The sequence below is a fragment of the Achroia grisella genome, unplaced genomic scaffold, assembly GCF_030625045.1.
Source record: "Achroia grisella isolate CSIRO2021 unplaced genomic scaffold, CSIRO_AGI_Agris_v1 utg856, whole genome shotgun sequence".
In the NCBI taxonomy this organism is placed as follows: domain Eukaryota; kingdom Metazoa; phylum Arthropoda; class Insecta; order Lepidoptera; family Pyralidae; genus Achroia; species Achroia grisella.
Window position 1 is genome coordinate 456,319 of NW_026713045.1, and position 21,662 is coordinate 477,980.

The window sequence follows — 21,662 nt, forward strand, 5'->3', positions numbered from 1 at the left end:
TTATACTTTTATCACTATAAATGGGTCTTGGAAATTAAAATTTACAAAGTTGGTTCGTATAGTGTGTGTGTATATCAAGGGATAAGTTCTTGACTTTCCTGGCGATGGTAATCCATCAAATACAAATATTGGCATTCATGTACAAACTACAAAATGTCGGTGTTTTTAGTGCACTATTATAAGGTTTGTTTACTCTTGGAAATAAATGGCACTGTGTAATATATACACCATCTCCTTATGTAATTAAGCATGTTTTACAAATAAAATTTTTGATACTTGAAAACATAGAATACATTGAATCTTGAATACGTTATCACTTCCGGATTTTCTAGAGTGAGACAAGATGACGGCCTATAAATAGTGATTTGGACAAAAAAGGTATTTTACGAACAGCCGTCGAAATGAATGGCCGAGTTGTGAACGTGTGTGTCTAATAAATATGCTAAAGAATAATTATTTATTAATAATATTAATACCTACCTACCATGTTTCAATTAAGAAATAGACTCACCTATTGTCTGTTTTCCTCTAAATTATTTTTTAGTGGTAATAATCTATTTATTAATTATGCGAATTATAAACAATTAATAATTTATCAAAGATAGACTGTGAAAAGTATTTGTGGGCACCTCAGTCTCACGTATTTCTGTGAAATAGGTGAGATTGAGACCTATCTGTTTCGGTTGTAGGGTCAGATTAGATAGTGAAATTACAGGTCGAGGCATCTTATTCTACTGGAATAGCAACACCTGAGTGGTATCACGGGTGTAATATAATAACGTGATATCGTTGTGCTGTTCATGTACATAGGCAACGGTTACCGCTTGGTATTATATACATAATACCAACTGTACTTTTGTTTACCATTCCATTTACGTAAAAAATATTTTGATTTTGTAATGGTATCTTTTCAGAACTGGGAGAACTTGGAGTTAACAAAAAATTTAAAGGACAGATTGAAAAACGATGGATGTTTAAAATGCTGTCGCTGTGATACTAAAATAGAACAAATAGATAGTTTCTTATCGCATATAAAGAATTGTTTAAATTTAAAGGTGAAGTATATCTATTATGTAGTATATAGTATTACAAAATGACCTACGTGATGGGGATTACCACAGGGATTGTACTAAAATTATCTACTATTCTTAGGCACAATAGGACAACCCCTTTTAATATCTTTCCCAATACATAATATGAAATGCTAGTTACTGTAATTGTAAAAATGTAGACGATATTAAAAATACCGCATCTGAAAGATTATGAAAGAAGCTAATAAACGACGAATTACGTCGTTTTGAGCTCAAATATTGAGTTACATATTTTGTTTTATATTTTTATTATTAATTTATTTGGTTACTCTGAATAATGTGAAAAGCATCACAATGTTAAATCAGTATAGACCATGTTTTTGCCAAAACGTCAAACGTATAGTGAACCTTTGTTGTTGTTACTCATTTCAGTCTTTTTCTTGGAAATCCATTCCTTTCATGAACAAATTCTTATTGAGTTATTGCTACATAACAGTTCTATAATTATAATGTTTGTGGGTTCAAATAAAGAGGTAATAAACAATAGTATGTACTTCAGTTAGGACTACTAAAAAGCTGTAATATATATATAAGATGTAATAGGAAATAAATAAATATTGAATATTATTTTAAAATGTAATGTTTACATAAACAGGAATCTAAATTTGATGTACAGAGCAATATTAACAAAAAGGGAATGATTACTACTAAAGAAGTGGGTGTTAAGTATATGACAGGGGAGAACAGTGACGCTGACACTAGTGAAACAAAGCCAAAAAAAAGGGGAAGAGTAAGTTCTATTTCTATTGTTAATCTCTATTAATTGTTATAAGTAAGAATAATTATTCTATTGTTAATTCTTTCAAAAAATTTATTTTAGAAGAAACGCAATATTTCTGATGTTTTGAACTTGCCTAACAAGAACTATGTGAAATGTGCTGTATGTGAACAAATGATTTTAGAAACAGATTGGAAGAATCATGCAAATGAAAAGCATTGTTTTATAGCCTGGAAAGCGGGTGATACTTTTGTAAGTCTATTGGTAGATGTATTTCATGATACAAACTGTAAATAAGTAATTGAATATTCTTATAAATACTTTTGTGTTATTTAAAAACGGTAGTAACTATTGGTTTGCCTTTAAGATGTCTGTAAGAGAATCAATTCTAATGTTACAGAACTGGGCAGATTTGGAGTTGTTAAACAAATTAAAACAAATATTAAAAAGTAAAGGATATTTAAAGTGTAATTATTGTGGTGCTCAAATAAAAAAATCAAACAAATTTTTGACACATGTGAAGAATTGTTTACATTTAAAGGTAGTATTTGTTTAATTTTTTTTTGTATATACATTATTGGGTTAAATTATGAAAAGTGTTTTATAATATTTATTTATGCAGGAATCTACCATAGATGAACAAAACAAGATGTCGGAAGATAGGATGAATTCTAATAATTTAGAAGAACACAATAGTGCAGACACGAGTATGGAACTAACAAAAAATAAACGAAGGGGACGAGTAAGTTGTTATTTCTTTAAAGGTTTTTTATTTATTAAAGGTTTCGACTTACCTATCTCGACATTTCGACTAGGTTGTACTAACCATGGTTACAAGCTCACTGGAGTAACAGCGATGTTAATATCAGTAGCTAGTAGTTTTTCGTCACTATATTGTCCAACCAAAGATGACCTGGTTAACAATATGATTAATGTATATTAAACACGTAACATACACAATTAATATTTATTACTCAAGTAAACTTAGGTAATATGGAATTAATAACTATAATCTTTTTTTTTTTATCTCAGAGATAAATTTGATATTACCTATGTTTCAAGCTTTTTGTGGTAAAAATTTTTTCAAAATTCAAAATTCAAAAATCATTTATTCATGTAGGACATTTTAGCCGCTTATGAACGTCAAATTTTTACACTATAATTTTATTTTTTCCCTACCGTCCAGTTCGGTATATAGATCCAATTGAGAAGAACTGGCAAGAAACTCAATTGAATTACTTTTTTTTTTTTAAAGCCAGTTTATTTACAATGTATTTTTATATAGGTGTCTATGTCTAACATTAAATGAAAATTCAGTGCATGAACAACTATTGCCATGCACACTCGTCATTCAAGTAATCGTTTAGTGAGTAATAGGCCTTGCTCGGTAAATATGATTTAACAGATGTTTTGAATTTATTTAAGGGTAATGCCAACATATCCTTTGGTATCTTATTATAAATTTTTATACCTATTCCCATAAAAGACCTATTAACTTTTTCTAAACGATACTTGGGGACAGCAAGTTTGTCTTTAAATCTAGTATTAATATTATGAATATCGCCGTTTTTTGGAAATAAGTCAAAATTTTTATGAACATATAGGATATTTCAATATATAAATTGAGAAGCAACGGTGAGAATATTTGCCTCTTTGAATTTCTCTCTTAATAAGTCACGACTCTTCATACAGTAGATCGCTCCAACGGCACGTTTTTGTAATATGAATATATTTTTAATATCTGCCGCTTTTCCCCATAGTAATATTCCATAAGAGAGTAAACTATGAAAATAACTAAGATAGACTAATCTAGCAGTATCAGTATCAGTGTACTGTCTAACCTTACGCACGCCAAAAGCTGCTGAACTTAGTTTAGCTGCAAGGCTTTGAATTTGTGCACCTCATTGTGTTTTAATAATGGTACTTAAATAATGTTGAGGCAGTATCGGAAATTATTTTAATATGAATTTCCGATTTATATATACATATTACTCGGAAATAATCTGTGTATTTATGACGCATTAACACAAAATTAATAAAGTTTAGGTATTAATAAATATAGGGTTGTTGTATCAAAATATTAGGTTGTTCGGAAAGTAATTTCGTTTTTCCTAACTTAGGATTTAATTATATTTTTTGCACTCAACTTCACACTTAAGCCGTATAATTTTTATATGCTTTCTTTCTGAACAACCTAATAGTTTTTTTAATTGGCATTATTTTCACCTCCCATCATATATACCTTTGTATGGTGTCATATTTCATAATACCTATAATGTACCTATAACCTACTTGTATTTATAATATGTTGCTGTTTTATTTAGAATTGTGTTATATATTCTAGACCAAAATATATACATGCTAAATTTCAAGACCAGTACGGTAAGAACACTTGTATGAAGAGTCAATTGTGGTAATTGACTCTTCTTACAAGTACGTAATTCAACCCCTTGTGGAGGGGAGACTGTTAAATATTCTTTACTTTTAGAAACGCAAGATCTCAAATAATTCGATTCAGAAGCCGGTAAAAATGGTAAAATGTGCTGTGTGCAAACAAATGGTTAATGAAGTCGAATGGGATACGCACATAACTGAGGGTCATAATTGTGTTGCTTGGAAGGATGGGGATAAATTTGTAAGTATAATTTTTTACATGCGTTGAATAATCATCATATTATGATAGGTCATTTATGGTCAATTAGTGGCTGTTATTGGATGTTAATCACTATTATCATGTTTGTCAGGCTTAGCCGACTGTTGTACAGTTTTCGATGACATGGGACATTGCTATCAAGGGGACCAGTGGTCCGCTATTACTAACATCATATTCCCTTTTTCCCTACACGATATATTCATATGATGTAATGTATGTAATACGTTAACATTTTTTACAAAACTTACAGGATTATGATGATCCAGATTTATTAAAAAAATTGCGAGAAAAATTGAAGGATAATGGTTTTCTAATATGCACTTTTTGTGACACTGAAATGAAACAGGCAAAAAGATTTTTAACGCATGTACAACAATGTGCAGAATTGAAGGTAACATAATTATTATTAATTTTATAGTTCTTATTTCTAATCTAGACTTGGTCACACGTACTTATTACTAAAAAACATAATAGTGTTCGTGTTTACTTCTTTTTGACAGCCCATTATCGCCGTAATAACTGTTTATTGTCTCATTGCAGTAAATAGGCAACAAGCAATGGACTATAAATAATTATGACGATAACAAATAATTATAATGAATTCCCAATTTTATTTATGAACTCGTTGGTAAAATTAGACGAAACGAAATAGACTTTTAACTGATTCCCTATATGTTGGTTATAAATAATACGTCTTATTTGCACTTAGGCAATAGTATACATTATTAGAGATATAGAAAGGTGAAAAGAATTTAGAAATGATTGTTTTCCGTACACAAGAATATTTGTTGCAATACTGTATTTAATTTAATTTATCATTATTGCAGGCTTCTAATAGTCCAAAAATAAATTTTAGATCTGTCAATATAAAGATAGAACCCGAGAAATCTAAACCAACAGCGGTGACTACATGTGGCGTGTGTATGCAAGACATTGCAGATCACCTATGGGTGGAACATATATCAACCCAACATCACTATTTGGCTTGGAAATATGGCGATAAGCCACTTGTAAGTAGTTAGATATATAATTAAACTTAAATTTGAACACTCTTATAGGTCAACGTATACTCAAAGAAAATAATAGTATGGGTACCTACGTCTTGTTTTATAAAAATATACAATTTACATCCAAAAATTAATTTTAAATTAAATAAACACATAAAACTAAATAGTAGTCTTACTATGCTTCTATTTATTTTTATTTATGTCATTGAGTAATTTACGCATAACTAATGAATAGACCTAATCCATTCCGAAAAATCGCTTAAATCCGTGCCCGATATGATATAAAAAAACGTTATTACGACTGTGTAATATTTAGAATGTTATGAATATTTCAGGATTTGAACGACGAAGATGCGCTAAAACGCCACTTGGTTGATATGGTGCAACAACATGGTGGAATAATGTGCATCAATTGTGGGTTATTACGAAAATATACTATTAAGACTATCAAATATTTTCTTGCTCATATTAAAACATGCGGCGTCAATGTTAGTAAATATTTTTCTATTCTTAACAAAGTGAATATTATTAATCTATATATGAGAAATGTACGTTCGCTAATTGCCTTAATGGTAATTAATGACATATTATTATGATATTATTACTGTATGTATATGTACATACAGTAACAATGTCTTAAGTTACTCATTACATATTCTGTTCTTCTATTATGTTTTGTTCTTATATTACAGTAATTATAATTAATGTTTAATATTGACCTACCTCATAGATAGGTCCATATCAAAGAGGATGGATGATGATGATGATGATAACACAAGTATTATTCTTTTATATAATAAATAAATAATGACTAAGACAGTTCACACAGCTTCATCCAAAACCCTAAAGTTATTATCAAGTCCCAAGCTAAGCAGAGATTGTCTTATGGGGACACAATACAAACAATCATACTTTCATGAATACAAATGTTTTCTCGATCGTTTCAATGGATTCCTACCCGCGACCATCGGAAGAAAAGCTTGTATTAAGTTTATTTGAATAAAGATTACTTCTATAAATATTGTACTAAAGGTTTATTATGGTAATTATTATTTCAGAATTCTGTCAATCAAACAAATGAGCCCAATGATACAAATATAGTGGAAATACACATATCGCCTCCAGAGGCTTCTGTAAAAGTGAATGACACTGTTGTAAGTTGTGCAGTGTGTCAGGAGAGTATGAATTCTACAGAGTGGATTGAGCATTTGTCTAAAAAACATAGTTACTTGGCTTGGAAAGTCGGAGAGGAGGCTCCTGTAAGTACTTACAGATATACAATTTTGAATGTTGAATAATAAATACTAATTAAAAATAATCTAGGTAAGTGTAGTGTAATATCTTATTAATTGACTGAATAGTGAATTGAATATATAGATTTTTTAACTATTGTTTGGCCGATTATTATTTTTAATATTGTACTAAGCATATGAAATTTTTTTTTAGGATTTTAAGGATCATACTTCAAAGTACCAATACTTATACGATATTGCTAAAAAAGAGAATGGATTGATCTGCAGCAAATGTGGCTTAGTTCGCAAGTACGTTAAACCATATTTACACCATATAAAAGTTTGCAGTGGAGATACGGTTAGTATTTTATAATAGTAGTTCACTATTATGTAATTAACTAATACATATTTTAGAACATTATTATATTTGCACCGCGTGCATTTATTTTTTGAAAGAAGAAAATTTTAAGAAAATACTGCAAGGTGTTAAAGCTGTAAATAGTACTATTGCATTGTGTGCATTGCTAAAATAAATACAAAGGCATCTGTGTATATTATTCTTACTTATTTCAACCACCAATCCTTCCTTTGTATGTAATATTTCGATTGAAGGGTGAACAGTGAAATTAAATTGAGCGTCAAATGATAACGTTATGTGCGTAGTGCTGTTCATGTATATAGACCATTGTTACCATCAGGTAGACCGTCTGCTTCTTTGCTTTTCCATAGAAAATACAATATTTTAGTTATTAATATTTGTAGGGACAAACTCATGAAGATTCGTCACCTAATAATACATCTACATGCAGCGTAAATGTAAATAATTTAAGTGATTTGGGAGTAATAGGCTCAGCACAATGTGGCGTTTGTAATAATACGATAGATGAGGAGAAATGGATTCCGCATATACAGCAAGAACACGGATATTTTGCGAGGGTTAGTGGACAACCGCCTCTGGTAAGTATCACAATACGTAAGTACAATTAATTCGCTTGTTTATTTCTTAATTTGTAAAATAACTGCTTTCAATCGTAATTTTTAACAGTATACGTAAATGATACCACGATTTTTCCTTAGGATGGATTTTTTATAAGCATTGTTGGATTGTTGATGACGATTTTATATTTCTGTTATTAATTTTTGCAGGACACAAATGATCCGGATATGCTCCATGAACATTTATATACAATATTAAAGATATCCGGATCCCTAATTTGCAATATATGTGGTTTAGAACGCAAGTATGTAAAAAAATATATGGAGCATGTTCAGACGTGTAATAAGAAAAATTGTTTAAATGAGGAAGGTAATTAGTATATACTATTTTTTGTATTAATAAGAAAATAATTACGACTTAATATTAACAGTAAAAAATGTGCTCTTATATATTTTTATGATTATTTAAATGATGTTTGCATTTGAAACAATAACCATTCGTTGTAGTAATTTTATATCACATATATGGCAATGTTATTATTGCGTGAATATTATCCGATGCAAAATATGAATAAGATTATTGGAACGAAAAATATAATAGAACTGTTCATAAAAAATAAACTAGGTTGCTCTGACTTTGTAGATATTACAGTAAACTGAATTTTGGTTTCAGGAATGTATGTTTGTGGCGTATGTCATGAAAATGTTCAACCACAGGACTGGAAAAATCACTCAATGAAAAAGCATTACAACGTCGCATGGATTGTTGGTGACAAACCCATTGTAAGTTGATGATAACTCGTTCTGTTTAAATCGAAAAGTACTCGAAGCGGTGTAAATATAACGAAATAAAATAGTGTTGCCTGTTACAAAATACGTCTCTATTTATTTCACTTCTTTACTCTACCTGCTCATATAGGGAATGAACTGAATGTTATGAACACAATCTTAATTTTAACTCGAAATTTCTATAAATCAATATATGATTTTTTTTGTAGGATTTAACAAGTACGTATGGTGCAGAAAAAAATATAAAGGAATATAAGGAAAAATTCGGAAAATTGGTTTGTAAAACTTGTGGCGTGAGTAGATCGTCATATATGGGATTCTATGCGCACATAATAACATGTGGAAAAACGGAGGAGGTAACTATATCATAGTCTTTAATTATTTAATAATTATATTATATTAGATTTATTGATACTAAATGTGTGCAAATATGTTATAAAGTGTTTATGTATATTAATATTATAAGAGATAAAGTATCGGTAAGTAATCGGTAATCGATATTACCGATTTTAAAAATCTTTTAGTTAGTCTATTTATTAAAGAAGGGTACGCGCTATATAACATGCTACGCTCTGTAGGAGTAAAGCTGTAATAAAAAATATAACAAAAACAGGTAAAATGTGACGCAGATGAAGTTGCACGGGTCTACTAGTGAAACTGGACTGACTGAACTATCGCATGTGTTATAATAGCACAGGTTTAATAAGCACATTTTATTTTAATTTCTGTTCTTGGACATTATTATGTAATTCAAACTGCTGATAGAATAATTCGATATAACTGAATAAATGGAATTACCATGTCAGAAGATTAACACATTACTAATTTTGTTGTTAGAAGAAAGTGCTGGCATTTGAAATAAAAGTAAATTGCATAGCCGAAATAGTATTGACAATAAATTAAATATTTTTAGGAAATGGAAATGTATAAAATTATGTGTGATATATGTAATTCCAAATATTTGTGTATATACAAGAGTCAACATATGGGAATGCACAGGGAAAAAGAATATGCTATGGAGCGTAAACGGAGAGCCCTCGAAGCACAAGAAAACAATAAAGAAGATTTTATATCTGGTCCCAGGAAAGCTGCTGTAAAGTGAGGATATACATAAAGTTTATATTTCATTATTGTATTGTAATTGTTGTAATAGTAAAATTGTCATTGTGTTTGATAAGTGCACACAAGTGAATAATAACGAAAATGTTTTACTTTTAAAAGTAAGCTATACTTACAACTACTGTACTTATGCTACTGTACTTAGTTCTGCCGCTTATGCGGTAAGAAGAATTAGACAATTAACAGACGTGGCAACGGCTAAACTTGTCTATTTTAGCTATTTCCATAGCATTATGTCGTATGGTATTTTGTTATGGGGCAAAGCAGCTGATATAAATACAATATTTACTTTACAAAAGAGGGCCATTCGCTCCATTTATGGTATGGGTTCCAGGGAGTCATTGCGAGAGTGTTTTAAGGAATCAAATATCCTCACCGTTGCTTCTCAATACATTTATGAAAATATCATCTATGCCAGAAGGAATATAGACAGTTTCAAAAGAGTTAGTGATTGCACTAATAAAAGCTTACGTAACAATAACAAACTGATTTTACCTAAATGTCGTTTGCCTAAAGTTAGTAATTCGTTTTATGGCAATTGCGTAAGGTTTTACAATAAAATACCAGAGTCTGTTATAAATCTGCCAGAAAAAAGATTTAAATGTCAAATAAAACAAAAAAGCTTACTATAAAATTGAAGAATTCGTTAACGATAATAATGTTTTTATAGAAAAACTTTAAATCTATAGCACTGACAATATTATCTGATTACATTAATGAGTGCGTAGCGACTTCTATGTTGATTATCGCATGCCTCTTACTTGTTATACTGTAATTATTTATATAAAAAAAAACATCTATTAAAAAGAGCAACACACAAGTTTCTTGCTCATTCTTCTTGTGATGAATCTGCATTCCGAATGAGTGGTAGAATCAAAATATGACTATTCAAAAGTGCTTGTAATGAGTTTATTTGAATAAAGATTATTTCTATTTCTATTTCTATTTCTATTTCTATGCTTAACATGACAGTAATATTATGACGAAACAAATATATTCTTATTTATAATACTTTTTTTTGTTTTCAGGGCTAAAACTGTTATTGATAATTACAGAGCAGTCAGTGAAGTAAGTATTACTTATCTATACATCTATATATATAAATAAAATTGGAGTGTCTGTTTGTAATATTGAATGACCGTTTTTTTTACTATATGCATATGAATATAAATGGTAAAAAATGTTATTTTGGTGTCTGTACGGTACATACACCAAAATAACATTTTTTACCATTTTTGCCTGTCTGTCAGCCATTTCAGAGATTAGCCGGAACATGTTTGTTCCGGCTAATCTCTGTCTCTAATCTAATCTCTCTCTCTCTAATCCGGCATCAACTGCTTAAGGAGTAACGTACTTTTATTTTAGGAAAATAAAGTTAAATTACACGCGGACTAAGTCGCGAGTACAGCTAGTTGATAATAATAATGTACTATGATATATTAATTAATGGCACTACATATTAAAATCTTTTACAGTTTAAATACAAATGTTCTGACTGTCTCTTTGGAACAGATATTGAGACTGAATTATCTAATCATAAATGTAAAAAAAATGATTTGAAATTGAACGAACCTGAGTCAGAGAAATCGGATGAATCTGAAGATGAATCTGGAGATTCTGTTGACTCTGATATATCTAATGAAGAAGAACGAGCATTAGTGAAAAGAAGAAAAAGAAAGCGGGGTGCAGAAAGCAGTTAGTATTTTCACATGATATTTGGTAGTGTATAAGCTTTCCATTTTCACTGTGGGCTGTTAAGCTTTGTTGTCATTAGAATTACATAAAACATCTCCAACGCTTACCTCCATATGCTCATTTTTGATATACAATATGTTAGTAGTAATTGTTTATAAGAATTTTATCGTTACATTATACTGCGAAAACAAAATGGTTTATAACTATAAATGACACATAGCAATATGTGGCATTATTATAAATTAATACATTTTGCTGTTTTAGATGCGTCGTCTAAAGTTCCCAGAATACCCTTTGTAATCAAAGACATCAGGAATTATTTGGAAAAAAGTTTTAATGATTAGTAAGTATTCAAGTAGTGTGAATGTTTTTGTAACTTTTTGTACCGGCAATCCTCATATGTACGGGTTGTTGAAAATCTCGAAGCAATATGACATCATCATCTTTGTTTGACATTTTCTTTAAACATAATTAATAGTATTCGCCAATGTAATAGGTTTGGCATATAAAACTAACTCGTTTAATTTAGATTTTGTATTATTTTTCAGCACCAAATTTATATTAACATCAGAAAAGTTGTTTCCACAATTTCAAAATTGTGAATTTGTGGCCATTTCTAAAGAAAAAGAATCCCAGTATTTACCGCTATTAAAGGAATCCTGCAAAGTGAAATTTTCCAAAGACGAGTGGACAACATATAACAGATTTGAGGCTAAGAGTACAGGAGGTAAGTAATATTTAAATGTTTTTAGCCTTGATAGTTTTAAAATTTCAACAATTTACATCATTACTGGCAATTGATGAAATGATAATAAATAGTCTTATAGTATTTATAGATTGTTTGGTAATATATGATATCGTTACATATTTCAAACAGTATTTATTTACGTACAGATACTTATGGTTTTAGAAGAGGAAGGAATATAATGACGCATGGACATGCTTAGTATTTTATTTTAGTAATATTTGTTATTGGTTTCAAGTATGATATTCTTACACAACAACAAGTATGATATGATTACACATATATTTTGTATGGTGATTGCAGATATAAAAAGTATATTTGTGGGTGGCAGTATAAGGTGCTTGTCATGGTTGCCTCCACATACAGATGTCAACATGGACAAATGCAGACAGTTCATAGCCGTCGCATGTCATCGCGAAGCAGACTGTCCACGAAGCCAGCCAGATCAATTGACGACACAAAAGTCTCTCATACAAATATGGGATTTAGGTCACTTGTCTTGTAGGTATGTATTAATGAATATTAATAATATTTGTTATAACCGAGAATTCTTTCGGTTACAATAGCCCAAGAGCCCACGACTGCCAGACATACGTCATTTTAATAAACGTGAAAGTTCTTGTATGTGTGTCCCCAACATAGGTAAGAACGATCCCCAAATATGAAACCTGGATCGTGGTTCCTTTGGCAGGTACCAGGTAACAAAGGTGTAAAAAAAATCATACCAAATTCGTTATTTTAAGAAACTCCATATTTTCATATATTGTTCGTAGCACTATTATAACTTGCGCTGCTCATTGCCAGACACGTAGTGTGGTTCCAACCCCCCGCCGGGCCCCCCTAAACTATACTATTTTAGAAATAAACTTACGTCATTTTAATAAAGCTGAAATTTATATATATTATTGATGAGTTTCCTAAATTGCCAGAAGTTTTCTTGGTTCCTTATTACCAGACTCATTGAAACGTATATTGGGTAACAACGGTGTATACAATTTCATATCAAAATTCGTTATTTTAAGATGCTCCATTTTTTCACATATTGATCGTAACAGTATTATAATGGTTCCAACCCCCTTACCCCCCCAAACTATACTATTTTATAAATAAACTTACGTTATTTTAATAAAGCTGTAATTTATATATATTATTGAGAGTTCTCTCAAACTGAGTTTCCTAAATTGCCAGATAGTTTTCTTGGTTCCTTATCCTACCAGACTCATTGAAACCGTATATAACAACGGTGTATACAATTTCATATCAAATTCGTTATTTTAAGATGCTCCATTTTATCACATATTGCTCAATAACAGTATTATAACTTGTTCTGCTCATTGCCAGACCCTTAGTGTGGTTCCAACCCCCCGCCGGGCCCCCCTAAACTATACTATTTTATAAATAAACTTACGTCATTTTATTAAAGCTGAACCTTATATATATTATTGAGAGAACTATGAAACTGAGTTTCCTAAATTGCCAGACAGTTTTCTTGGTTCCTTATCCTACCAAACTCATTGAAACCGTATATTGGGTAACAACGGTGTATACAATTTCATATCAAATTCGTTATTTTAAGATGCTCCATTTTTTCACATATTGCTCGTAACAGTATTATAACTTGCTCTGCTCGTTGCCAGACCCTTAGTGTGGTTCCAACCCTCCGCCGGACCCCCCCAAACTATACTATTTTATAAATAAACCGTCATTTTAATAAAGCTGAACCTTATATATATTATTGAGAGAACTATTAAACTGAGTTTCCTAAATAATCATTGAAACCGTATATTGTAACAACGGTGTATACAATTTCATATTGATGCTCCATTTTTTCACATATGCTCGTAACAGTATTATAACTTGCTCTGCTCGTTGCCAGACCCTTAGTGTGGTTCCAACCCCCCGCCGAACCCTGTTTAATATATATAAGGTCATTTTTAAAATGAACTTATATATATTTATGAGAGAACTAGATATATTCTTTTATTTAAAAAATCGGTTTTTTAAACTGAGTTTCCTAAATTGCCAGACAGTTTTCTTGGTTCTTATCCTAACAGACTCATTGAAACCGTATATTGGGTAACAACGGTGTATACAATTTCATACCGAATCGTTATTTTAAGATGCTCCATTTTTTCACATATTGCTCGTAACAGTATTATAACTTGCTCTGATCGTTGTCGAACCAAGAAAACTGTCTGGCAATTTAGGAAACTCAGTTTAATAGTTCTCTCAATAATATATATAAGGTTCAGCTTTATTAAAATGACGTAAGTTTATTTATAAAATAGTATAGTTTAGGGGGGTCGGCGGGGGTTGGAACCACACTAAGGGTCTGGCAACGAGCAGAGCAAGTTATAATACTGTTACGAGCAATATGTGAAAAAATGGAGCATCTTAAAATAACGAATTTGATATGAAATTGTATACACCGTTGTTACCCAATATACGGTTTCAATGAGTTTGGTAGGATAAGGAACCAAGAAAACTGTCTGGCAATTTAGGAAACTCAGTTTAATAGTTCTCTCAATAATATATATAAGGTTCAGCTTTATTAAAATGACGTAAGTTTATTTATAAAATAGTATAGTTTGGGGGGGTCCGGCGGAGGGTTGGAACCACACTAAGGGTCTGGCAACGAGCAGAGCAAGTTATAATACTGTTACGAGCAATATGTGAAAAAATGGAGCATCTTAAAATAACGAATTTGATATGAAATTGTATACACCGTTGTTACCCAATATACGGTTTCAATGAGTTTGGTAGGATAAGGAACCAAGAAAACTGTCTGGCAATTTAGGAAACTCAGTTTAATAGTTCTCTCAATAATATATATAAAGTTCAGCTTTATTAAAATGACGTAAGTTTATTTATAAAATAGTATAGTTTAGGGGGGTCCGGCGGGGGTTGGAACCACACTTAGGGTCTGGCAATGAGCAGAGCAAGTTATAATACTGTTACGAGCAATATGTGAAAAAATGGAGCATCTTAAAATAACGAATTTGATATGAAATTGTATACACCGTTGTTACCTAATATACGGTTTCAATGAGTCTGGTATGATAAGGAACCAAGAAAACTGTCTGGCAATTTAGGAAACTCAGTTTGAGAGAACTCTCAATAATATATATAAATTTCAGCTTTATTAAAATGACGTAAGTTTATTTATAAAATAGTATAGTTTAGGGGGTCCGGCGGGGGTTGGAACCACACTACGTGTCTGGCAATGAGCAGCGCAAGTTATAATAATGCTACGAACAATATGTGAAAAAATGGAGCATCTTAAAATAATGAATTTGACATGAAATTGTATACACCGTTGTTATCCAATATACGGTTTCAATGATTCTGGTGGAATAAAGAACCAAGAAAACTGTCTGGCAATTTAGGAAACTCAGTTTAATAGTTCTCTCAATAATATATATAAATTTCAGCTTTATTAAAATGACGTAAGTTTATTTATAAAATAGTATAGTTTAGGGGGGTCCGGCGGGGTGTTGGAACCACACTAAGGGTCTGGCAATGAGCAGAGCAAGTTATAATACTGTTACGAGCAATATGTGAAAAAATGGAGCATCTTAAAATAACGAATTTGATATGAAATTGTATACACCGTTGTTACCCAATATACGGTTTCAATGAGTCTGGTATGATAAGGAACCAAGAAAACTGTCTGGCAATTTAGGAAACTCAGTTTGAGAGAACTCTCAATAATATATATAAATTTCAGCTTTATTAAAATGACGTAAGTTTATTTCTAAAATAGTATAGTTTAGGGGGGTCCGGCGGGGGTTGGAACCACACTACGTGTCTGGCAATGAGCAGCGCAAGTTATAATAGTGCTACGAACAATATATGAAAATATGGAGTTTCTTAAAATAACGAATTTGGTATGATTTTTTTACACCTTTGTTACCTGGTACCTGCCAAAGGAACCACGATCCAGGTTTCATATTTGGGGATCGTTCTTACCTGTGTTGGGGACACACATACAAGAACTTTCACGTTTATTAAAATGACGTATGTCTGGCAGTCGTGGGCTCTTGCTCTACAACTCTTAAATTCGGTTATTTTTATAATTCTTACATTGGAAAATGAACTAATAGTTGATGGAAAGTTGTAACACAGGTGGACGTGACAGATTACACAATAATGCTTATGTTACCCATATTTTTCAACCTGTAACACAATATAGTATACTTACAATACTGTCAATGGTATCATTAATATTATTTTTTGTTAATGCTATAACCTACTATGCACGAATCAAAATAGAATCAATTTGTAATGAATTCTACCGAGCTAAATAGGACTCTCGAATAATATTAATGAATTATCTAATGATGATCTGTGAAAAACAGTCCTGATATATTCTTTTTATTTAAAAAATTTTTTTTAGGGATGTTCCGAATTTTGCTCTGGGTATAGCTCTCGATTATGGTATTGTATGGGCTATGGATTGGTGTCCATCTGGCACACGCGATACAGTAGCAGACCCAAACGTAAAGCCTGACAGATTTTTAAGAATTGGATTATTAGCTGTGGCGTGTTCAAATGGTCTTGCTTACATATTTTCCGTACCTTACCCAAGTTACATCACAAATAGGTAAGTAAGATAATATATTATTAATATTGTATAATATTGGGTATATTTATTTATATTATTATAAACAGTTACATATCATTTAAAAATCACTATTGTTATCTAATGTGGTAAATCGAGGAAGGTTTCCCAAGATACTGACAGAGTTTGCTCACCTCATGCGTATATTCTGAGTAAAGTAACAAGACGCTGTGGAGTAGTAGTACCCTAGTAACTATAATGAGCTGTTCTGTAATTTTGAAAAACATGGGGTTGCCTGGTGTTGTAGCTATTTTCACCGCAAATTATTACTGCAAAAGATCGGAGGTGGCATATTTTTAACATATTCTTAACAATATTGGATATAAATTATTATTTTTGATAAAATTAAATTATCTTTTATTTACTGTGACTTTTCCTCAATCAGGTAATTGTGATATTATTTTGTAGAATAAATACATTTTATGTAATATATATATTTGTTTCAGTGAACAAAAAATATTTAAATTAAAACCCATAGCAGAACTTAGACTTGTAATGAATTCTGATAGGAAAAAATATCAAACGTCATCTATTTGTTGGTCCAAGGTATGTTAAAAACAAAGAAAATACTTAATAAATTATTAAATTACTCTTTTAAAATCATACTAATATTGTAATTGTTAAAGTTTGTGAGTATGTATGGATAGATGAATGGATGGATGGATGTTTGTTACTCTTTCACGCAAACTTTATGATGGAACTTTACAGTGATATAGCACGTTGTACGAGATTTGATGTATTCTGTTATTTTACAGCAAAAAGGTCACAGTACAGTAATTGTCGGCTACGCTGATGGATGCACAGCCTATTTTGATTTGAATACTGAATCACCGTTGTTGCGCACTGTGGAAAACGGTGTTACAATACTGTATCCATTCTACGACGAACGCTCTCTTAACTCTTGTATAACAGGTTTGGTTTATTTATTTATCCTTAACAATCTAGAATTTTATAGTTTTAAAAATTAATCAAATCTTGAAAATTTAGTAATTTAATTGTCATTATCGTGTTGCCCATTGAATTGGAATACAAGTAATAGTTAAATATGACAGTGCTGCCCTCATATGAATCCAACTAACAGATTTAGGGAAATCACTGAAACACGCTTGCATTCGTTAATGCGTGTATCAAGAAGGAAGTAATGTGTGTATGTACATGTAACCACAAACAGGCACAATCCCAACGCGTACTCACATTTTTATTAAGAGTATGATTGTTTTTGTCGGTCTGGGTGTTTTTTATTTATATCTTGTATTTACTACAAAATAACTGTGTATTTATATCAGTTGTCTAGTACCCATAAGGCAAGCTCAGCTTACCTTGGGATTAGACGACGCTCTGTGAATAGTACTAAAGTATTATTATTAAAAAAATCTATATGTGTATGTGTCGGTAAAACGAAATCCTTTAAATGTATGTTTAGATATATCGACGTACCCTAATGGGGACCGGGAGAGTACGACCGGAGCCGCGGCGGTGGTGGGTCCTACGGGCGCGGCGCTGGTGACCCGGGCGACGGTCGCGCCGCCGCACCAGCAGATGCATCTCGCATACTCGTCCGTCGAATTCACCCCCGGCTGGCCTACCGCCATGATCTCCGGCGACGAGGCCGTCAGTCAGTATACTCCTTACATAATTTAGTATTCAGAATAACCACAGTTGTCAGTATGTGTACTCTGGAGTCTGAAGTCTAATCTCAATGACAATTTCGTTCCAATATATTTTATTTCTTTATTTATGTTTTATTTTATTATTTAACTTCAATGTACAAAAACATAATGTACATATGGCGGACTTAACAGTTTGCGGCGTTATCTATCAGTCAACCATGAGTGAGAATGATTAAGAATGTATATTATATATTATTTTTAACTGTTATTTTAAAATATACTTATGTTCGAGTCAAAATAGTTTTATACTAGTACAACTAGATGGCGCTGTATTTTTGCATACATATTTCTAAAACACGCTAATAAGATATTTTTGTTGTTCCTTATATAGATATGTAATTTTTTATTTAGGCACTTAGATCAATATATACGGTTGTAACCTCATAACTGTATTTCATTCAATAAGTACAACGCTCCTGATCTCCAGAACCTCGATTTTATACATGGTTCTTCGTAGCCGGATTGATACGGCTTGGTCAGGTTTTTGGTTTATTCGTACTCGACGGGCAGTGGACCGCTGTTCAAGGGGTACCATAGGTCATCGGCGGGAAGTGTTTCCCCCTGCCGACTATTGCAGCGAAGCCCGCCCCGCAGCCCCCGCACCACACCGAGGACATCACTGAGAAAGTACAGCGGATGTACGAGCTGGTCGTACATGACGTCATCAGGGCATCATCTTCAGTGAAACATCAGTCAAGTATACATGTGTGTTGGTGAAGTGCAATTGTGAGTACATTTGTTGTTATTTATTTGCCAAGCAAAATTGAACTATATTAATTAGAAATCAAAAACATAGAAAAATTTCAAGCAGTTTTGGACATAGAATAATTTGCATGTAATTTAGTAGACACTTAGAATAATTTAAGAAAAAACGACGGAACGAGGAATCTATGCCCGATTTCAGCCAGGTTGAAAATTGTCAAAACACTTGTAAAATTTTTAGGATTTTTCATGGACTTAGAATAATTTTGATAATTTTTGTATGGAATATTAACTTGTAAAATTTTAGGATTTGTCTTGAACTTAGAATATTTTCCATAACTTCTGTATGAAATATTAACTTGTAAAATTTTAGGATTTGTCTTGAACTTAGAATATTTTCGATAACTTCTGTATGGAATATTAACTTTTACTTTACGAGTTCTCTTACATGTGGTACATATATTGTTCTTAATTTTAAACAAGATATTAACTAAGAAAGTTTTATGTTTTCATTTTGATAATATCTACAACTTTTTAAAAAAAGTTTAAACAATTTAGATACAATCTTTAATTGATTATTTTGGAAGTAACCTTGATATATTATAGTTTTTTTTTATTGTTTATTTCGGTTTGAGTTTACTTAATTTAAACTGATTATTGTAACCAATTGATACTTTATAGTAAGAATAATTTGTATAAAACATGGAAGCTTTAATAAATGTTCAGTTAGATTTACAACGTTCTATTGAAAGAGCTTTAGTTAATTTTAAAAAGTCCCCTAAGGACAGAATTACAAAAGAATATATAGAAACTAGATCAGAGAATGTAGACAAAGATTGGGTGCTCTTTCGTAAAAATAATACAAAATTGATTGAGACTTCAGATTCCGATAAATTAGAAAATTCAGTGTATGTAAAAAATGATATTTATTATAATACGGAAGAAACATATATGGAATGTAAAACACTTATGAAAACTGTGAATAATAAATTAGTAACCTTAACCCGTCCAGCTTGTAATGATGATGGCAATGTCGCTGGTTCATTAGTGAAATTACCCAAAATTTCGATTCCGTTATTCTCAGGCAAATATTCTGAGTGGGTAACCTTCCGCGATTTATTCATTTCTTTAGTACATCAAAATAATGCTTTAGATAACGTGCAGAAAATGCATTACTTAAAGGGCCATCTCACTGGTGAAGCCGAACAGCTTGTAAGACATGTGCCAATTAGTGATGTAAACTATCAACAATGTTGGGACACATTAGAAAATAGATATAATAATAAAAAATATCTAGCCAATTGTATTCTAAAACGGTTTTTCGGTCAAAAACGCATTATAACAGAATCAGCATCGGCTCTGAAAGAAATGTTAGATACAACTTCTGAGTGTCTGGGTGCATTAAACAATTTGAATATTGATGTGAGTACTTGGGATTTGATCATCATTCATATCGTATCTTTTAAGCTCGATCAGGAAACTAGGAAACAGTGGGAGTTTAAGATTTCTAGTGACAACTCCATGGAATTGCCAACCTTTTCACAATTTAAAGAATTTATTGAAGGCAGATTTCGAGCATTGGAATGTATCGAACCAAAAAGAGCATTGGCACAGCATAGTAGTTTACATACACTAGGTCATCCTAAGGTTTTGTTGGCAACACAAAAATTTAGCAGTGCCAGATTAAGTTGTGAGTTTTGTTCAGAAGCTCACAAATTATGTTTTTGTAGAAAATTTAGTAAACAAGAGTCAGATCAAAGGCGTCAATTCGTTTTAAATAATAATATTTGTTTTAATTGTCTAGGGGGAAATCATTCGGTTAAGTATTGTCAAAAACCAACCAATTGTCGTATCTGTAAAAAACGACACCACACGCTTGTGCATCCAAAGGATGATTCAAATAATAGTTCACAAGGTCAGGAAGCGCAACAGAGCACATCCTCTGAAGGTGTTAATTCTTCAGAAGACAATGCTCCAATAGTGTCATGTCTATCGACAAATAAAATCATCAAAACTAGGCAAGTTTTATTAGCCACTGCGCTAATAAAAGCTCAGTCTGAATCAGGAGATTTGCAGGTAGTTCGGGCCTTGCTTGATCAAGGCTCCCAAGCGTCATTTGTAACGGAGGCCACAGTACAACATTTACGTTTAAAAAGGAGTACAGTTAGGGGAACAGTATCGGGATTGAGTGCAGACAGGACAATAATTTCAAAGCATATGGTTACTCTTATTTTGCACTCATTAACTGATAGTAACTTTAAAATAAAGGTCAAAGCATACGTATTAAAGAACATAACTTCTTACTTACCAGAGAAGAGACTAGAAGCAATGGAATGGAGCGATCTCCAAAATATAAAATTGGCAGATCCGCAGTTCAACCGCCCCAATAAAATTGATATTTTATTAGGGGCAGATGTCTATAGTCAGATAATAAAGGAAGGTGTGAAAAGAGCACCGATGGGAACTCTTGTCGCTCAGTGCACCACTTTCGGGTGGATCCTATCTGGCATAGTTAATTCGGAAAGTTCAAGTCAGGATATTAGTTCAAATACAATTTCAGTAATGCATGCACAGGTAAATGAAAATGATTTACTGAAAAAATTCTGGGAAATAGAAGATCAAACTACGAGCACACAAAGAATATTAAGCGAAGAAGAACAAAAATGTGAAGAGTATTATACACT

At 31.7% G+C, this 21,662-nt stretch overlaps 1 protein-coding gene across 1 annotated transcript in view; it reads left to right on the plus strand.

Annotated features, from left to right (window-relative positions):
• The window catches only part of LOC131852733 (uncharacterized), a 36,603-nt gene that overhangs the window by 9,672 nt on the left and 5,269 nt on the right, over positions 1–21,662 (plus strand). The window contains exons 8-32 of the mRNA XM_059203459.1: positions 915–1,055; positions 1,687–1,821; positions 1,912–2,061; positions 2,210–2,350; positions 2,432–2,551; positions 4,298–4,444; positions 4,713–4,853; positions 5,290–5,472; positions 5,805–5,957; positions 6,528–6,728; positions 6,916–7,059; positions 7,464–7,658; positions 7,848–8,007; positions 8,311–8,420; positions 8,636–8,782; positions 9,340–9,524; positions 10,574–10,613; positions 11,021–11,240; positions 11,505–11,583; positions 11,789–11,967; positions 12,289–12,490; positions 16,382–16,588; positions 17,053–17,152; positions 17,362–17,518; positions 18,030–18,221. Coding sequence (XP_059059442.1) covers positions 915–1,055; positions 1,687–1,821; positions 1,912–2,061; positions 2,210–2,350; positions 2,432–2,551; positions 4,298–4,444; positions 4,713–4,853; positions 5,290–5,472; positions 5,805–5,957; positions 6,528–6,728; positions 6,916–7,059; positions 7,464–7,658; positions 7,848–8,007; positions 8,311–8,420; positions 8,636–8,782; positions 9,340–9,524; positions 10,574–10,613; positions 11,021–11,240; positions 11,505–11,583; positions 11,789–11,967; positions 12,289–12,490; positions 16,382–16,588; positions 17,053–17,152; positions 17,362–17,518; positions 18,030–18,221 — 3,829 coding nt within the window. The remainder of the gene's footprint in view (positions 1–914; positions 1,056–1,686; positions 1,822–1,911; positions 2,062–2,209; positions 2,351–2,431; positions 2,552–4,297; positions 4,445–4,712; positions 4,854–5,289; positions 5,473–5,804; positions 5,958–6,527; positions 6,729–6,915; positions 7,060–7,463; positions 7,659–7,847; positions 8,008–8,310; positions 8,421–8,635; positions 8,783–9,339; positions 9,525–10,573; positions 10,614–11,020; positions 11,241–11,504; positions 11,584–11,788; positions 11,968–12,288; positions 12,491–16,381; positions 16,589–17,052; positions 17,153–17,361; positions 17,519–18,029; positions 18,222–21,662) is intronic.